Source organism: Alosa alosa, chromosome 4, assembly GCF_017589495.1.
Source record: "Alosa alosa isolate M-15738 ecotype Scorff River chromosome 4, AALO_Geno_1.1, whole genome shotgun sequence".
Taxonomy (NCBI): Eukaryota; Metazoa; Chordata; class Actinopteri; order Clupeiformes; family Clupeidae; genus Alosa; species Alosa alosa.
Window position 1 is genome coordinate 1,823,368 of NC_063192.1, and position 21,282 is coordinate 1,844,649.

The following is a 21,282-nucleotide window of genomic DNA, read 5'->3' on the forward strand; positions in this document are numbered from 1 at the left end:
TTTCCACTACCAAATAATGTGCAGTGCAGTTATACTACAGTACAGTGCAGTACAGTAGTATTTCCAAAATACTGCATTTCTGCAGTGCAGTACAATGTAGTTTTTTGTATCCAAAATACTGTATTTCCTGCATAAGAACTGCAAATATTTCTTCTAAAACTGCAGTTTTGACACTTGAAGTAATGCAGATATTTTTTTATGTAAGGGATATAATAAATATAGCTGCAAGCAGCAATGTGGGGGCCTAGCAGTACACTAGCAGGAATGGCATTGCCATGGCATAAGCAAGCACTCACAGCAACTTTCATGGCAATTGGATAAAGAAGGCTGAGATATCAATTTATTTACTTTGTTACAGCGCCCCTATAGGCCAAACACACCAATGTCCACACATAGGCAAATTACACAATAATCTAACAATCAGCTATCATGTCCCTGTACCAAGATTGGACTTCATACATCAAAGCGTTGCTAAGATATATGACCTCACTTTCTTAATTACAGTGCCCCTAGAGGCCAAATGAGACCACTTTTCTTGCATGTCCTCAAAATCAACTACCATGACCCTGTTTCAAGTTTGGACTTAATACAACAAAGCGTTGCTGATATACAAGCTCACTTCCTGTATTAGAGCGCCTCCTATAGAGGCTGAATGATGCCAATTTCCTAGTGTGTCCTCACAATCAGGTAACAAGTCCTTATACCAAGTTTGAATTTTGTACATCAAAGCATTGCTGAGATACAAGCTCACTTCCTGTATTGCAGCGCCCCCTATAGAGGCCAAATGATGCCAATTTCCTAGTGCGTCCTCTCAATCAGGTGACAAGTCCCTGTACCAAGTTTGGACTTCATACATTAAAGCCTTGCTGAGGTAAGAGCTCACACTTCCTGTTTGGTGGCTTCATCGCCTTTTTTGATTGGCTGTCACGGGCAAATAAACTTGAAATTAAAAAAATCTGACAAGTATCGTTTGTGCGGCACAGTCTGAAGATCATCTCCGCCAAGTTCTGTGAATATCGGATGAAATTTGTAACCGCTGAAACTTTTCGTAGAGTTTGGGCTAAGTCCAATATGGCGGACATCCAATTTGGCGGAAAGTAATGGGATAGGGTTCGATGAACTCAGTATGGTCCAAGAATTCAGACACTACCTCAGTTGTGAAAATCAGAGAAAAGAATAAAGGATCACGTGCATGAACGCATGTCCAACATTGAACTGGTGGTGGCGCTAGAGCATCCAATGTATATGCATAAAAATTGCTGTGAGTGATTGGGACAGTGTACTGACTAATGGTGTTGAGCTTTGTTATGTTAACTCAAAGCGTCACCGAGGTGTTAATCCACTTTGTGTTTGGCAGCTTCGTCTCCATATTTGATTGGCTGTCACACACAAATTTAAAATGGAAAAATCTGGCAAGTATATTTTGTGTGGCTCAGTCTGAAGATCATTTCCGCCAAGTTCCGTGAAAATTGGATGAAATTTGTGACCGCTGAAACAAAGAGTTTGGACTAAATCCAATATGGCGGAGGTCCAATATGGCAGAAAGTGATGTAATAGGGGTCATTGAACTCAGGTCGGCCCAGGGATTCCAACAGTGCCTGATTTGTAAAAATCGGACACACCGTTCAATGGTCACATGTGTGAATGCAGGTCCAGTTACAACCCATTGGTGGTGCTAGAGTGTTGGGCATAGAGTTCTGTAAATTGGTGAGAGTGATTATGGGACTGTCCTGAATCAGTGCACCAAATTTCATAACTTTTGACCCAGCGGTTCAATTTTCGGCCAAATTTTGACCCTTTGGTGGCGCTAGATGGCTGGGTTTAGAGATCCGTAGATCCGTAAATAAGCGTGAGTGGTCAGTGGAGTGTCCCAAAACTTTCTGCTAAATTTCAGCACTTTTTAGCCAGGCATTCTATGGGCTGCCATAGACTTCAGTGGCAGAGGAATAATAATAGGAAAAGCTTTGCTTCTAGGCCCCCAAATATAACCGCAAGCGGTGATTAACGGGGTTCAAGGTTTGCAAAATGAACATGAGGTAGCATAGCTTTCTAGCCTGAACTTAGTCCCGCCCACAACATTTGAGGTTGGGAAGTTCGGTCTGGCATTGCTGTGGAGCAACCAGGGTTTGAAGGGTTAGCTTCAGCCACTTAGCATGGCATTTGGCCGCCAACATTTTTGAAAACATGGCGTTACATGGTTGCAACTTCCAGCACCAGTTTTCACATGCTGATTGGTAGATGACAGCTCATGCACGAGTTTAGTGTTGGGCACGAGCGTCCTCACGCTTCCACGTTGGTTCGCATTTCTGGAAGACGACAAATAAACAACTAACTACTTGTATTAAGCTACTGATACTTGTCTTAATGCCTACATGGTTAGGCTGTATTATACCGGACTTTGTGGTAAATAAAATAAAAAATAAATGTTGTCATATCAGGATATTATTTGCCTTATGTGTGGTTTGACAACTGACTATGACCATACATTTTAGCAGATGCATAGCAATGACCTATATCCAATTATTAGCCTACTCATTGCGTTGTGTATGACAACTATTTTAAAACGTAGACTGTATTCCTACCTGTAGTCCATGACAACGCAACGCCTGGATCATGTAATCTGTCTCCCCAAGTGATTTAAAACGGAACGTCAATAACTAACAGTTGCAGACTCTTGAAATGCCTGCTCGAACCACAATACCCGAGGGATGTGCGCTTCTATCGGTAAGTTTAACTTGCGTTGGCTTCATTTCATCTGCCTGCAAATGTAGCCTAGGTTTAACAAGCTGCAAATTCACACTGGATGCAGCAAAAATCCCAGCTATCCACAAGTTTCTTACATCCCATCATGTCTACTTAATTATAGTAATTTTTGTTAGATAGCCTATTGCGTAATAGGCCTACAACCTGTCCAAATATAGCATTTAGGAATCATTGTTTGTGTAGCCTAAAGTGACTCAATATTGATTCGCATTGTTTATTATCACATATGAACATCATATTAAATAACCTAGGACTTCAGAGACAGGGCAAACTTCTACCACCATTCCCAAAATGTTATCCCAACCAATTAAATAAATTTGCGCTTATAATGAGGTGAAGTGAAGCGTGTTCCCGAACAACTTCTTTTCCTCTGAGGGAATGTCCAATCTTCATCAACGACATACCGTTGTACCTTACGTTGTCTCCGTCTGTAACGTGGAATCTAATAGGCTAATTCTAGCTGGTGCCGGAAACGAACACCCATGAAATGCCATTTTCGTAAAGATGGCTGCGGTCAATTTCATGCTTTTTTGGCTGAAGTAGCTAGCCTAGCATGGGCCATTGAAATGAATGGGGGCGGGACTTAGTCACTCTCTCCAGTTACATATAATACCTCCATGGGAGCAACTATGCTCGCACCAGAGTTGGGCGGACCAATCAAATCGGGCTTTACGATGATGGACAGGTGAGCAACAGCGCCTCGTCTATCACGTCATCTGAGCATGCTTAGGTTGATTATGTTTGCAACAAAAATGCTGTGGCTAGAAGGAGACAGATGCCTTCTAAGATCCCATATGGAAAATGCATATTATTTCAATGAGGTTTTATCACTGAAAACGATTATTTCTGAAAACTTTGGTCAAAGTTGAGACGTGAGAAAACTCATGGTTTCACTTTCATCAAGGGAAAACAGCGTGTTGCATTGTGACATGTTGTTCCCTCGTTTGTTTGAAATCTCTGATTGACCACCTGTTCGAGGGATTTGGGACAGCCTTTCCCAGTTGTTTATAACATGTTTGTAGCATATCAGTGTTCAACGGAATTATTTTTAAAAACGGAGGGGATATAGGATATCAGTTTTTTCCTAATAGTCTACCCCAGTGGTTCTCAACCTTTTTTCAGTTATGTACCCCCTGTGAAATATTTTTTTCAGCCAAGTACCCCCTAACCAGCGCACAAGAATTACCGCTATACGCTTCAACCACGACTCCATCGTTTGAGTTTTGACAGTGATTGACAGGTGATGGCAGGTGACATGTGACAGGTTGGGTCGAACCATCCTGGTATGGGGGGGGCTCTGGGTTTTTAGGATAATGAAATTGAATAGCCTACTGAAATATAAAATTCAATTTATAAACTTATATTTTCCTGAAATATTTTAAAGTATTTTGATTTTATTTAGATTTTTAAAGAATTAAAATATAAAAAGCGTATTATAAAAATTCTTATATTTTGACATGTATCTCACCACAGCAAGCACATAGCTTTACAGCTTTACGTGCATTTCATGTGTGTGTAGGGCAGACTGTCCTGAATCTGGCAATATCATTGCCATGGTGGAGGGATTCCCTGGGGGCTGAGCAATTTACAGACATACAGTGGGCAGTGCTTCGACTTGGCCAGCTTCACTCGCGGTCCGCGCGTGGGATCACGCGACTTTAATTTGTATTTTCCCAGTGAGACGCTGCAACAACCCAAACAACCGGTAGATGGCTCAAGTGAGCAGGGTGTCTCGTAAAAAGAAATGGAGCCTGGAAAACCCTACACAGACTTCAGTGCAGACTGGTTTAGAAATAATTTAATAGCCAGAAATATGCCTGCCCTGCCCTAATAAAGAAATATTTGGTTAACTGCAAGTGAATCCCGTTTGCAGCCGTAGAAGAGACGCAGGACAAATTAAACATTCTGTTTTTTTCCCGAGTGCAACGATGATAGACAGACATCATTTGGACAAAATATAGAGCATATTAACCTCCGTTGCTCAGCCAAATGCCTTCCTGTTACGTCCTGTTATCACGGAGTTGCAGGCGATAAACGATTTTTGATGGTCACAAGTTTACTTCATTATGCGGTTTATTTTTTTGATTATTAAAGAGTGTTTTTCATTTAAAGGTTTGACTTCGTGCTTATTCAGTAGAGCATTTAGTGCTCTTCCCAATCCCAGACGTTCATATTGCATGTTTGTTTGTAATGGATGCAACCGCGAGATAGGCTACGCGTTTGACGGCAATGAGTTGTTAACAGACATGAACCAAGACATATAGCCCAGCAGCAATCTAGGGACTGTTCGTTGTTTATTGAAGGGGCCACCGGAGGAATTTTGAGTGCTTCAGTCAAAAGTTGCATGACCCTCCCTTGCCTGCTAGAAATTGTTCAATGACCCTCCGACAGAATTGTTAAAAATAGACATGACCCTCCCCTTGCCAATTGTCGCATGTCTTCCGCCCGCGCTCCTTTGCGCCACAGCCACACACTGTGATAACGTTCTTAAATCAATCTTTCGTGAGCTTGCATGCTACCAGTCCTTCCTTTTCAAATGTGTTGCGCCTGTTTGCACAATTTCACAAATAATCATATGTGATTAATAATATGACAAATAATCCCTGTGCATGGGGACCGAAACAATGCATGACAACTTTTTCCGTGTTTATCACGTATTTTAACTTTCCCCCGCTGTCTTGCCGTAGAATAGGCTATTCATTTTAATACTCTCATAACAACCCTGCCTTCGGGCCTGTTCTGTGTTGCCCTGTTGCTACCCCTTGCCCTTCCAACGAAACAGATGTCTTCAAAGCATCGTTTTCCTTGCTTGAATGTCATAAACATACAACTTTATGCAGCAGAATTACGCATAGGCTACTTGGAACATAACACATTTGACAAAGGACAGATGTATCGTAACACCCCCAATTATCACCACTTTTGTTAAGAAATTCTAAAACAACGATGTTTTTTAACACTTCAAAATAACATTTGCTAAATTAACCTTACATTTTTCAGTAGCCATAGGTGTGTAGATTTGAACAAAATATGGTTTGGTTCTTAACGGGAGCATTTACTGCCTGGAATATCCGATTTTGTTTACCACGCTCAGAGTTATAGTGCTGGCCTGATGGGTCGCCTATTTACACCGTTTCAACGGCACATGGACGGTTAGACCGAGAATTCTCGTCGTGAAATTAAAATTCCACTGGAGCTCCAAGCGGTTGTGTACACGCAGCCTTACAACACTGTTTACAGCTCTTTGAGTCACGGTAAAATGTAATTTTTGGTACATAGCTAATTTAGATACACCTATGGTGTGGGTGGTTGCGTCTCTTTAGGAGTCCACTGTCTTGGTTTGTATAGAAATGGATATTAAGTGACACGCAAGACGGTGGAAATACGGGACCGACGGTAATGGGGGAGTTCCGATATGTTGCTAGTGACAAAATATTAACTTTCAGTGTTTTACGATGTCTTTGTCATGGGGAAGTGTTTTTCCCCATGCATTTATTCTAGGCTACTGTCAGTGACTGCCGTGAGAGAAGCGGGTTCTGTGTTTCGTTCATGTCAGTGACTGACGCGAGAGAAGCGGTGTCTGTGTTGTGTTGTGTTGCGTTGCGTTGCGTTAATTTATTTTCATTGGGCATGCCGTGCCGTCCACAGCTCTTCAGTTCTGACAAAGCCGAAATTACTCCTTTTGAAACAAATGAGTGCAGGAAGCGCATTTGTATGGTTATATTGCATTTTGCCGTGTTTTGAAATCCTATGCAGCTACAGGAGCTTCCAATCTTGAGGAAGCAATTTTGCATTGTAGGCATAACTAACATGCAATAACGCCACCAACAACAACCAAAACTAGGCTAATCTAGTGTTAATTTTGTCACCTATTTTTAATTTAGTCTTAGTCTTAGTCTTGTGACGAAATGACCTTTTTAGTCTTTGTCATATTTAGTCATTCAAATATAATTTTTGTTAGTCAAGTTTTAGTTGACTAAAAGTCTCGTCATTTTAGTCTAGTTTTAGTCAAAAGAAAACTAAATGTATCTTAGTCTTAGTCAGTTTTAGTCAACACATTTTAGTCTTTTTTTATAACAAATTATTTCTGATTACCATTTCAGTCAAATAGTGTTTCACACATCTCAATTTTCCAACAATATTGTGTGTCCACAGGGCTACTCGTCTGTTATAATTACTCATTCTGATTTTTTGTCAGTCAGTATGTTTACATGCACAGGTAAGTCGAGCTACAGTTATAGCTCGGCTGGGATTTGACCATAGACAGTAAATGATTTGACTGGACCACTGTCATATTCGTAGACCAGTGTTTCTCAAAGTGTGGTCCGGGGATCACTGGTGGTCCGCAATGGTATCCCAAGTAGTCCGCGAGCAGACGTGGTAAAATATAATATAGATGAGTTGTTTGCAATATTGAACCAACTTGTATGTAAAAACAGTTCTGCAACTAAGATATGCCAGTTTAAATCATACAGTATGAATCCACACAATAAGCAAAGTACAAAGACAATAAGCAAGGTGGTTCAGTAGGCCTATTGTGTGGACTAATTATAGGCTACTGTTGAAGTAGGTCTAATCTTTTTTTTTTTTAGATAGGGTTAGTTAAGTGGTCCTGAAACTGAAAAGGTTTGAGAAACACTGTCATAGGCCAAAGTATTAATGTTTTACTCTGCCTCGCTAGATGGCGATATGCTTCAAACACAACACATTCCCCAAACAGACTCTCCATCTTAGCCATAGCTAACTTGCTAGCTTAACTTTCCATATTAGCTTACTTGCTAGCAAACTTTGCATCATCAGTCTAACTAGTTAAATAGTTGACATTACATGATAAACATTTTCGTTATGGACATTCTGGGGATGTTAATTTGTATGAGAGAAGCTTCAACTTCTGGGTATGTAGCATTGTGGCATAAAGCTTAGGTAGTTAGCTTGCTAACTCTGGCAGAAATCTCCAGTGTTCTTGTTCCATGTAGTTTCGTGTTGCAGCCACAGGGGTTGCAGCAACAGCACGTAGACTAGCCTACAGGAAAGCTGCGTATGAACTCATTCGGAATATTTTGAAAACGTAACAGCTAGATATTCTGTCTTCTCATTTTGTAGACGAAAAATGAAGAGAGATTTTATCTTAGTTTTATTTCATGCAAAACATTTTAGTCTCTGTCTTTTTTTTACGTCAACAATAATGCATCTTAAGATAGTCTTAGTCAGTGTTTCAGGACATTACTGCCGTCTCGTCATCGTCTCGTCTTAGTCATGAAAAAAAAGGTTGTAGACGAACATATTTCCTCTCGTCTCGTCTGACGAAATTAACACTAGGCTAATCATTGTCAAAATGTAAATTAAATGTAACATTATTGTGAATCAAATTAAAATGTTCTCTTTTGCAAACGTAGGCATAGTAACAGTTTAATTTAATAATTTAATAATGTTACAAAGATACTACATCAATCCGTATGTTTCATTAGGTTACTAGGCTATTTGTTTTGCCTTATTCTTGATTCATTTAGGCTAGGCCTTTTTATTCAGGGGCCGTATTCACAAAGAATTTTAAGGCTAAAAGTAGCTCCTGGCGAATTTAGGAGCAACTCCTAAAAATAATGGGCGTGTCACTCCTAATTTTTTTTCACAAAAAGTAATTCACGAAGCATTGTAGACCTAAAAGTAGCACCTAAGTCTGGGACAGCTTAAAAGAAGTCGAGAGGACTCCTAACTCACTAAGACCTATTCATAAACAGCTTTTTGTGGCATTTTACGTTGCAATGTTTTGAAATGCGCTATGCGGCAACAGGAGCTTCCAATCGCGAGGGAACAATTTTGCATTCATAAAAGGAATGCAATAACGCCCCAACAACAACCAAAACTACTCATTGTTAACATGTAAATTAAATGTAACATTTCATTGTGAATCAAATTAAAATGTTCTCCTCTTTGCAAACGTAGCCTAGGCATATGGTGACGGATTAATTTAATAATGTTGCAAAGGTACTGTATCAATCCATAGGCCTATGTTTCATTAGGCTACTAGGCTATTTGTTTTGCCTTACTCTTTATTCATTTAGGCTAGGCCTTTTTATTCAGTTATTAATTATCTTCCGTCCTTCTCACTACTTGTGTAGCGCACGCATTCTCCGACCTGTCACCTGTCACTCATCATCGGAAGGGAGGTGTTTGGAATCATTCCCGCGTTACAATCGTCAGCCAAGCAAGGTGGTCACTTCAGTCAAGCTCGTGCATGAGTAATGACTTCATCTATAGCAACGAAGACTCACTCCTAGTTTAGGAGTTGTCTGAAAGGCTTTGTGAATAACTTTTAAGAGAAAACTCCAAGCTAAAATCTTTTAGTGCGATTTAGGAGTAGCCTACTCCTAGTGGTAAGATAAAAGCCTTTGTAAATAGCCTACGGCCCCAGTTATTCATCATCTTCCGTCCTTGTGTAGCGCACGCATTCTAAGACCTGTCACCTGTCACTCATCATCGTAAGGGAGGTGTTTGGAATCATGCCCGCGTTACAATCATCAGCCAATCAAGGTGGTCACGCTTGCCCATTTACACAAATTAATGGTCGAATATTACTGATGATCACTGTTATTTAAGAACATGCAGTGTGCGTAGGGCACCAAAAATATATTGCTCGTAAAAAAAGCATCATACCGCACATTGTGGCGGGTCTGTTATTTACTGTAGGCTGCGCAAACCACAGGGCAAGCCTGCATTCGAGGCCTTCTGTTGAAGAATTTTATATAAAGCCTGCGCTAACAGTAATCCTCCTGCCCCTGATAGGCCTACCACAGCTGTGGATATGTGTGGAATGTTCATGTAATAACACAATCCAATGTGTGTCTCAATTGTCCCCCGCTGACCACCTCACACATTTCTCTAGATTTTGCAACGAATTTACATGACACAATGCCATAAAATATGCCAGTTTTAGGACACAGAATAATGTTTGTAATGATACCAGTTAGGCCTACGTTTAACAGTAACAAGTGTAATGAGCTTTTCATTGTCGAAGGTGCATGGTCAAGTGAAATTCTTACTTTGGAAAACAAACATTTGCCGATATCATCGCCGATCATCAGAATATTGCTCTGGGGCCGTATTCACAAAGAATTTTAAGGCTAAAAGTAGCTCCTAAGTGGTGAATTTAGGAGCAACTCCTAAAAATAATAGGTGTGTCACTCCTAACTTTAGGACTCCTAATTTTTTTCAGTAAAAGTAATTCACGAAGCATTTTAGACCTAAAAGTAGCACCTAAGTATGGGACACCTTAAAAAAAGTCAAGAGGACTCCTAACTCACTAAGACCTATTCACAAACAGCTTTTTTGCGGCATTTCACGTCGCGATGTTTTGAAATGCATTATCTTGACAACAGGAGCTTTCAATAGCGAGGGAACAATTTTGCATTGTAGGCATAGAAGGGATGCAATAACACCACCAACAACAACCAAAACTACTCATTGTCAACATGTAAATTAAATGTAACGTTTAATTGTGAATCAGATTAAAATGTTCTCCTCTTTACAAACGTAGGCATGGTGACAGATTAATTTAATAATGTTGCAAAGATAGGCTACTGCATCAATCCGTATGCCTATGTTTCATTAGGCTACTAGGCTATTTGTTTTGCCTTACTCTTTATTCATTTAGGCTAGGCCTTTTTATTCAGTTATTCATCATCTTCTGTCCTTCGCACTACTTGTGTAGCGCACGTATTCTCAGACCTGTCATCTGTCACTCATCATCGTAAGGAAGGTGTTTGGAATTATTCCCACGTTACAATCATCAGCCAATCAAGGTGGTCACTTCAGTCAAGCTCGTGCATGAGTAATGACGTCATCCATAGCAACGAAGACTCACTCTTAGTTTAGGAGTTGTCATTTTTCCTTACTAAGAGTAGGTCTGAAAGGCTTTGTGAATAACTTTTAAGAGAAAACTCCTAGCTAAAATCTTTTAGTGCGATTTAGGAGTATTCCTAGTGGTAAGATAAAAGGCTTTGTGAATACGGCCCCTGGACTGCAGGTAACTTGTTAAGCCAGTGGTTCTCAAACTTTTATTCAATTCCCCACTTTGATCAAGGGGCATGACTGATGATAGTGGAGATAATGTGTTATCCCGAGGCCTTTGCCAGTCAGCATCTCCGACGGTAGTCTACCCTATTAAAAAGTTTTCGATGTCTCAAACGGAGAGACATAGGCTACTTTATTGTTTTTAACGATCTCTATGCTACTCACAAAAATGTAGGCATGGGGACATGATGAAGTAGGCTACCAACTGTCGTGTGTTAAACTAGATCTACCGCAGAGCGGTACAAAATATGACCGCTGCCCAGTCCAGCACATTTTTTCCACAAAAAGTAAATCACGCTGAAAGGCCTATATGATTCTAACTGTCTCACTAAATTGCATTATCCACACTCAATTCTCACTGTTATCTGCTAGACAACAAGTACCAAAACATGATTAGTTCATAGATTTCACATGTAAAATTCATTTTATACAACCCCACCCCCATCTTGCCTGTTCATAATTCTGAGAAATTCTTGAATTGTGTGCATGTGTGCGTGCACACGTTTATGTTTATGTGTGTGTGTGTGTGTGTGTGTTTGTGTGTGTGTGTGTGCGTGTGTGCATGCTTGTGTGTTTGTCTGCGTATGTGTGTTTGTGCATGTGCATGCATGCGTACATATGTCTACTGTGTGAGTATGTGTCATCCTAGGCCCTACGGTTCTCAAGATATTCACAGAAATCTGTGTCTGCCCTACCCTCCTTTCGGGGGGTCCAGTCCAGCGGGGGGGCTACAGATCAAAACGAAAAACGATGGTTTCATGCTATCCATGTGGGGTTACATCCCCGGGAATCCTTGTTGGTGTACGGTCACTAAATGTACACATAAATCATTTTATTGTAAGGCCCCCCATGAACGAAAGTTTACAAAACTTGGCATGCATTCGGAAGGTGTCATAATGATCCTACACTTTCAATATCGTGCAGTTTTGACCATGTCAGCCAGAGATATTGTGATGAAAACACCTAATTTTTTGCTTTTAAATTTTTAACTAGGTGGCGCTATACATGAAATAAGTGGTAATGGGATGAGTTTACATGCCCCCTTAAGGCCAACATACAAAAAAAAGGTGGACCTCCTAGGCCCTACGGTTCTCGAGATATTCACAGAAAACTGTCACCGGCCACCTACAGGCCAGTTGGTGTAAAGTAACATAAATTCATTTATTGTGTGGCCCCCCATGAACGGAATTCCACGAAACTTGCTATCCATGTGGGGTTACATGCCCACCAAGTTTCGTGTACCCTGGTCTTTCAGTGTCCCGGGAATCCTTGACGGAAATTTGGACATGCGAAAAAGAAAAAAAGAAAAAAAATCTGACTAAACCTATATGACCGCCGCTTCGTTGCGCGACGGTCATAATTATTGTGATTACGAGCCAGTGGTTTTCAAACATGCGTGACTCGGACATCTAACTAAATGCAACAGACTCATATCGTCCTCGCATTCGCAAAATGAGGACCAGTGTTTTGTCAAATTGCAAATAGCTATTCGTTTTAACGAATTTTTATGATAGTATGCTTTTTGTATAGGCTACTATCTTAATCTTGGAATATCGGGAGGGAAGTGGCGCGTCTGCAGTCAGCCAAATATGAATGTAATTCTGCGGCATAAAGCAGATGTATTTGTTTATTGTACAGAAAAATAAAAATGACATGTCAAGCAGTCAATTGACTACATTGCAGTCAAGAAGTAGGGCAAATTAAGACACTGTTTTGATTTGCGTAGTTGCATTGCCCTTATGCCATATGTAAGATTGTGGCCAAAACTGGTACTGCAATCACTTTCAAAATACGGAAGAGCGGTGTATCCCCTCCCCCTCCCCCCTGACTCGAGGTTGCCAACCCTGATGGCGAAACACTACTGACTTCGTGATTAGTAGATAGGTGGAGGCGCATCAGGCCAAAACACAACATGACATGACAAAACACAACATCAACATCAGTTGAGGGCTGCAACTTCACTTTTTAAATGACAATATCCTGGCCGGACTACTGTTGTCAGTGATATAAGTATTTGAAATGAACATGATTTCTTAATGTCTAGTGACATATCAGGGCCATTTTATGATTAATTGAAATATTTTTCTTACATACGGTTCCTTTAAGGCATACCCAAGTAGCCTTAATCGAGGTAATGTTTAATTATGCATGATTTATTTTGTTATTGAATTCGTAGGCTGGGATTCCTCTCGGTAACAATTATGTTTGGTAGCCTCCTGCTTTTTCAGAAGGGGCTGCAGTCAGGCTACTGACTGAGCGATGTACAGTGGCAGAGCGACGCACAGTGGCTGAAAGTGGTACTAAAGCTTCACGCAGCTTCATGCCTCGTAATGCGCGACTGAAGTGACCATTTGAAAGCGATGCCCACTATATGTGGTGTGCGCCTTACAGGAATAAATGCCATTTTTTATTTAGTGATTAAAAATGACCTTTCTGCGCTCCATATCTGTGACAGAACTGATCTGACCTGACTTGACCCGAGTTTAGCCTGTGGTGTGCCTATTGTGTCCACTGGCGCCTTAATGCATGGGCTTACCTGGGCTTCAGCCCAGGGGCCTCGACCAATGAGGGGCCTCCTAATAATAATAATGATAATCAATAATAATAAACGGCGTGTCCGTATTCGCAGCGTCATTAGCCTACTCACCTAGCCTAAATAATTGAGCACATCGTACTGCTCTTACATCCATGCAGAGGCCCCCTTTGTCTTCTCCAATTCTAAAGTGTAACAAAATGTAACAAAACGTAATAAATCCCAACGGGTGTAGAGGAGCTAGAGGAGAGGCTGAAACTGACTGACAAACTTATCATACAAACTCTGGAGATAACGTGGGTAGGATTGAAGCAACGACAAACGAATGACGTGGATTCCTGTAACTGTTCATGAAAACAGAAGGCATAGCAGGTAAATATCGTAGCAAATAGCCTGGAAATGAAACGGCTTTAAAAACATATATTTCACTTGTCTCATTGGAGTGAACGCAGAACATGGGCTGTGGCGCAGACATGAATTAGTGATCTGCATCTCCGTTCACCAACAGTTTGTGCTAACCCATTCGCACATATAATAGTCTATGTTATGTTTTCTCCCTTGTTAACGTGAGATATGTCTCCATGTAGTGTAGTGATAATGCATAAGGTAGCCATGTTCACGTCACATGAGCCAGCTTGTTATAGGCTAAAAGTATTTCTGTCCCTCCCAAACTGCGTTAAACTGGTGTGTTAAGTAGACAGAATTTCAAAAAAACTCCTGGGGAACCCCCCGACACGACAAACACGCACTTTTGAAAAGCTTTTAAACGTCCATATGTGTAGCCTACCCATCTTTTAACTTAGCCTACAACATGTGTTGTAAAAGTTCAACGCTTGTTTTCGTGCAGTAGGCTAGCCTTTTTGATAGCCTAAGCGATGTCATGGGTAGGCTGACGTGATTCGAGGGCATTCTGTTCCTGTTTATGTAAAGGTTTTACATAGGCTGAATAATAGGCTACACTGCATATTATTAACCAAAAGCGCACGCTATGTGTCGGGTCAGATCGCGGGCCGGGTATCATTTAATCATAATTAATATTTGCGGTGGGGGGGCTTAAAAAACATATAGCCCAGGGGCCTCGGGTGGTATTAAGGCGCCCCTGATGGTGTCTGCACCTATGATTCTCTACAACTTTTTACTGCATTGCCATGAACGCAGGCAAAAAAGGTGTTTTTTGTCGAAGAAATTGGGATGCTATGTGAGCTTTGAATTGGATGCCATGCAGGAATTTGCTAGGATCTCAAAACCGGATTATGAACATTATTTGCCATAGAGAAACACACAATAGCGTTGGATTATAAACATGCTTTGTCACAAAAGCAGACAAAAACGTGAGGTAAGTCGAGCTATATGAAGTTATTATTTTGCTGCCACTTCGTCTGTTTTATAACCCAGAAGGATGTACTTGGTATCAAATGATAGCCCTGTGTCTCTTTCATCTGACATGCGTGGCATATCTATGCAATCACAGGTTCGCGAGTAATTCAAACGAGAGTAGGCCCTAATGGGTGTGCAGCGTTGGTTTTTGTACATGACGTTATTATTTTGCAGTCACTTCGTCTGTTTTCATAAGCCAGAAAGATCGACATACTTGGTGCCAATGGATAGCCCTGTGTCTCCTCTTTCATCTGATATGCTTTCCATGTCTATGCGTTCACGGGTTCGCGAGTAATTCAAACGAGAGTAATGGGTGCACAGGTGAACGCAGAGAAGTATAGACTGTAAATATGATGCAATTTAATTTCATGATTTTATTTTTCATACTTTAACATACAGACGAGTGCGTCTCATTGGAAAGCCCCACTTCTGCTCTGTCACGCAATAACGGATTCATCTCGCTGCGATGAATAGTTGCGGAGCAATGTAACAGAGAAGAAAGGGTGTGTTTGTTGACGCACTTTGCGTCAATCGGGTACGTGTGCCTTCACGTACCCCCATTTGAGAACCACTGGCCTACCCTACTATCATTCGCCCCCTGTATTGGTTGAAACACGCCCCATAATTACGTCCCAATGGAGCAGTATCAGATTCATATTCTGACTAGAATTTGAGTATGACAACGTCAGGCTAATAGCTTTCTAGTTTACATATTGATTGTTTGGGCCCAATTGTTGAAAAGAAATGTGATCGGATTTCGGTTATCGGATTTCGGTTATCTGATTTCAGTTATCAGATTTCGGTTCGGATTTCGGTTACCGGATTTCGGCTATCGGATTGGATTAAGTCTTGAAAATGGTTTGTTGAAAGTAGCATGGAGGATGTTCATAATTTGGTTGGGGTTTGTACACATAACCTAGAGTAAGATTAAAAAGTTCAAGGCATTATTGCACTGAGCCACTGTCTTCCCTACCTTTTGCAATGTTACATTCACATAGTCAAAAAGTCTATTGAACATTTCTCCTTTCTGTAAGCACACATTTCATAATGAGATTAAGATATTTGTTGAAAGAGTACACCTGAACAATCTGAAAAGTCAATAACATATATTTGGAAGATATATAAATATGACACATAGAAGATATATCAATATGACACATAATCATGAAGGAAAGATGTTCCCCTTAATGACATACTGTGTCAAAGCCTTGAAGTTAGTGGGCTGCAGAGCAATGGCAGAATTTCATGTTCAGTTTGATTACAATGCTCTAAACAGGATTTGAACTCTCAACCTAAGAATCACCTGTGCAAGGCATTATCCCATTGAGCCACAGACAATCCTAAACTTTGGAAAGTCACGTTCACATGGTACATATGTGTATTGATAAGCAGACAACATCAAGAAAACTCCAAGCCCAAGTCAACAATGTTTACAGAAATACACTGTAAGGTTGCCTGCAAAGATTATGCAGACTGTTACTAACTTCAACTCCAGTTGAAGATATCTTTAATTCACCTCAATTCAAGATATCTACATGTTCATTTTCAGATATCTTGAAGTTTTCACTAGGCAAAATGACATTGTAGATATCTGTAAATGGAATTTTGACTAGTCAAAATGACGTTGTAGATATCTCAAATTGGAATTAGGGATAGTCATAATTTGATTGTAGATATCTATTATCAAGTTATAGATATCTTGAATGAGTTTTGATTAGAGATATCTGAAATTGGAGATATCTATAACTTTCATTCTGCCTAGTCAAAATGTAATTATAGATATCTTGAATTAGAGTTTTGACTAGGCGAAATGACGTTAGATATATCTGTATTGCAATTAGCCTGGCGGAGCAATCCTATATCATTGAGATGTATAGTCTGGCATCGAACCATTCACCTCGCTTAATCCAAGGGGCGGGCAGAGAATTGTCTTTCAAATTGCCTAGGCATGCAATAGGCCAGCGCTACGACCATATCCGTATCCGGTCGGCAAAACGGCAAATACATCCTTCTTCGAAAGTAATGACTTAAGTGCATTGTGAGAAAAGCACAAGTCCAACTCCTCCAAAGTTGACGCCAACGCCGATTCAAACAACCGCTCTTCGTTCGCCATAGCCACCTTCCTTGTTGTTCACAGTCGCAGGACTGTCGTTATCCTGTTAAGCCCGCCTTAAGACTCTCTAACAAAATAGAGCGCTGTGATTGGAGAACATCCACGGTGCTAAGCCAATAGAAATCCCTATGGTTCGATACTAGACGTACAGGCTGAGCAAATTAATTTGCCGCCGCTAGGGTGCGTCTAGATTTCTAGGCTATATTGCAATGCAAATTAGGCCCGCATTCCCACTTTAGGCGGAGAAGAGCGTGTTGTTGTTCAAATCATCAAATCACATAGCACCTGTTAACTGTTAACTTTGTAATTAGCACTAATTAGCACCCTGTCAGAGCAGCCAGAGGGCGAAGGAGTTTTTAATCGTCTTTTTAATGCTGCAGCCTATGCAAGACAGGAGCTGGCAGCAAAAATTGATGATTCAATGTTGCTTTAATTTTTTCGATTACAGCCAACACTATTATAAATGGAGTTTCCTGTAGATGGTGCTGGTGCATTTAGTAGCCTAGGCCTACTAATTTATGTAGGCTACGAAACAGAGATCAAGCCAGTTGATAATGTGAGAGTCTAATAAACCACACGGTGTCCCTGAGTTTTAGTTATTTTAGATGTCAACAAGACATTACAGCCATGACTGCTTATTCTTCTTCCATTCATAGAAATAAGGAAATAAGCCCACTTTTTCTTCGATTATGTTGGGGAGGGGAAATTAGCTGACAGGGAATGTCTAATAAGTAGATGGGCTCTGCTACGGAACTAAAGAGCAACGTCTTGCACAATAATTTGCACTAGTCATAATGACGTTTGAGATATCTTCACCTTTCATTCTGCCTAGTCAAAACTGAATTAAAGATATCTGCAATTGCCATTTAAGATGTGTGACGAGTTGAATGTTGTTTTCAATGACGTGATGACAGATATCTGTAATTCAGTTTTGCCTAGTCATCTGACGTTTCGACGTCACAATAGAGTCACAATTGCGTTACAGATATCTTGAATGACAATTCCAACTATCCAAAATGTAATTGCGACTAGTCAGAAAGACGTTGTTGATATCTACAATGTTAATTCCAGATAGTCAAACTTAAATGTTAAAATCGCTTGCCATATGTGAACAGTCTCTAAAATAAGGATAGCTTCCTTAGTATAGCGTCGTTGATCTTTTTTCTTCTCTCGCTCTCTCGGGGGTAGTCTGTAGAGCATTTGCTCTGCTGCAGGCTTGTGCGTTGGCATCGCCCAAAATGCTTGATTGCATTGCATTCTCCAAATTTTTAGCTAAGTTTTCATGTACCACATCAGAACTTTTGTTTAGTGAATCTTTTGAAAAAAGCTTTACAATTACCGTTCGGCCCTTGTTAGCTGCCTTCGTTATCGCCCAGCTCACCTCAGCTTGCAGCCATTCACTCCGTGTCTCCACATACCCAAAATATTTGATTGCATTGCACTCTTCACATTTCTAGCTAAATATTCATGTACCAAATCAGCATTTTTGTTCAGTGATTCTTTTGTAAATTGGCCGCCTTCATATCGCCCAGCTCACCTCATTTCACTCATTCGTCTTCATTAACACTTCCGGTAGAATTCTCAATCTTTTTGGCCTCTATGTGTCCAGTTACATAGTCTATCTGTTCTTGGTCTTGAATTTTGTGAAATAAATTTTTAAATAAGTGCGACTTATATATGTTTTTATCCTCTTCATGACGCATTTTTTGACTGATGCGACTTATAGTCCGGAAAATACGGTATATTAAGACGTGCTAGTAATCCGTCATTTTCTGTCATAGCCTACTGTGTAAAGTGTAAACAGGAAGTTGCCTAGTAAGAAGCAAATTAAAATTAGTCCTGCATAGAGTCCATTAAACAAAGCCTCGAGGAAAAGAATTACTGGTTAGCGCTTCATACTTGTAACCGGAGGGTTGCCGGTTCGAACCCCGACCAGTAGGAGCGGCTGAGGTGCCCTTGAGCAAGGCACCTAACCCCTCACTGCTCCCCGAGCGCCGCTGTTGTTGCAGGCAGCTCACTGCGCCGGGATTCGTGTGTGCTTCACCTCACTGTGTGTTCACTGTGTGCTGAGTGTGTTTCACTATTTCACGGATTGGGATGAATGCAGAGACCCAATTTTCCTCACGGGATCAAATATATACTTATATATACTTACTTAAACTGTGCCATCTGGCGGTCTTCCACCAGTCGTAGAGCCACAGTTACATACATAAACAGCGTTCTGTTCTGTGTTTAGTTTTGTGACTTGCACTTACCGTGTTATCATCTTCTTTCACCACATTATCAGGTGCAGGTGGGTTATCATGAAAGTCCAAAGAATCCTTATCCTCTAACCTGAATGTGGGGGGAAAACATTTAATAACAAGTCTGCTGTTTTTAGAGTCATTATTACATTTATGCCACGTATAAATGAAAAGTAAACTTACTGGTCATACTGTGCCATGACTGTTCTGGTCAGTGTCTGAATGTTGGTTAAAACAGAAGACATTGTCAATTTAAAGAAATTCAGAGTAATCACGCAAATAAACAATTCACAATTACAACACCAAATCAGAAAAAGTTGGGATGGTGTGTCAGTTGAGAATAAAAACTAAATGTAATAATCTGCAAATCTCGTAAACTCATATTTAGCTGCAAAAAGGACACAGACAACAAATCAAATGTTGAAAATTACAAATTTGACTATTTCATGGAAAATACATGTTTGAATTTTGAATTTGATACCAGCAACAAGTTTCAAAAAAAGTTGGGGGTAACAAAATGCTGGAAAAGTTGTGTAATGATAAAGAAAACAAAAAAAGTAATGTTTCACAGCTAATTAGGCTAAAATGGTCACGGATATGCAGGAGGACCCAAGCGCAAAACTTGTTGCAGGCAGAAACTTCAATAAACATGGGATAACATTTTCATAAATAGTCCCTTAAATGATAGATTCTGGTGACTTTTGTGGATATAAATGGACATCTATCGGACATAAGATGAACAAACCCAATACAAGCCTATATTACAGTAGCATCTTTGTGTAGAGCACCAGTGATACAAGCATCAAACTTGGCACAAATATTCTTTGGGACCCACTTTATCCAAAAAGCACATTTGGCACGCAAAAAAAAATCCAATATGGCTGCCATTTTCCATGATGGCCGCCATTGAAAGCCATTATACTTGGTTTTTGACATGGATTGGGATTGGATAATCACATTTTGATGATCTTGATATCTAAATATAGGTAATAGGGTCTAGACTTTCCAATTCTACAATAAAATATCAAAGAATGTGTTAAATTGTGAAGATAGATGCAATTAATGTGAAAATAGCACATTTTAGTACTAATTTTAGTATAATTAAATTGTTTTTTGTTAATAAAAAACAGGGGGGCTAAGTAAGTGCATGTTCTTTTTTCAGTTTTATATATACAACAAAGAACAACATAGAACAACAAAGACTAACAGGAAATATGTGGGAAAGACAGACAGGGCCCCAGTAACGTCTTAAGTCTAGTGACACCTCTGCTCTGTAGCTAGCCATATTAGAATGTCTGCATTACAAATTAATTTAATCATTGCATTTGCAGGCACACAACTGAGTACACTCAAGACTAAAGCGGTAGTGTGATCGGGATGGCGTTGCGGTAATAGAAATAGGAGACAGAGTTGGTTTCTCCAAACAATAATCTCAAATCAATCACTAAACTTGAATTTCCCCTTGGGGATCAATAAAGTATCTATCTATCTAAACTTTCAATATATCAAAATGAACTTTGACAACCCTCTTCAATTATAGGGTAAACAGGATGCAAATCACAAAAAGAGTTTTAGGCCTATAAGCAGGGGCAATCACTTGCTCACCTCAGACCATTCTACCTCCTTCTGCAGTCTAAACCAATGCACAAGCAATCAATCAATTATCTAATAAAATGCACCTTCTCTATATAAATATCCAGAAATACATTCAATACCATAAAACCCACAGTTTCATAACAAGGCAATCCTAGTATATCATTTCATAACCTAATACATAACATAAATAACCAGAACGTCCCAAACACCCCTCTTGTCCTGCACACTTGACCTCTGCCTGGGCAGTACGTCACACTCCACAAACTTATAAATTTCTCAGTCCCCAGACCAGGAAGCAAACAGAGAATTAGAAGTAATTGTACTAGTGTGAGAAGATCTCTGGACTCCTCCTAAAAAGGGTTGCCCAGGTCCCCAGGAGACTGGTTAGTCTGTTCATGGTGTCAGATATCTTCACTGGCTACTTTGGCCTGAGATGCAGACTCATACTGAGAAACCAAATTCCAAAGTCCAGATACCATCCATCGCATTAGGGCTGATGGGTTCTCAGTTATTCCAATGGCACCACCATCACCTTTGACAATTGCATTGGCCTGTTCATGGTTTGGTCAACAACATTATTGATCACA

General features: G+C 40.2%; 1 protein-coding gene across 1 annotated transcript in view; it reads right to left on the minus strand.

Moving 5' to 3' along the window:
• Nucleotides 1–21,282, minus strand: part of LOC125292789 (SH3 and cysteine-rich domain-containing protein 3) — an 83,594-nt gene that overhangs the window by 55,556 nt on the left and 6,756 nt on the right. Inside the window, exons 2-3 of the mRNA XM_048240219.1 lie at nucleotides 19,283–19,317; nucleotides 19,112–19,190 (exon numbers count right to left, since the gene is read on the minus strand). Coding sequence (XP_048096176.1) covers nucleotides 19,112–19,190; nucleotides 19,283–19,299 — 96 coding nt within the window. The 5' untranslated portion in view covers nucleotides 19,300–19,317. The remainder of the gene's footprint in view (nucleotides 1–19,111; nucleotides 19,191–19,282; nucleotides 19,318–21,282) is intronic.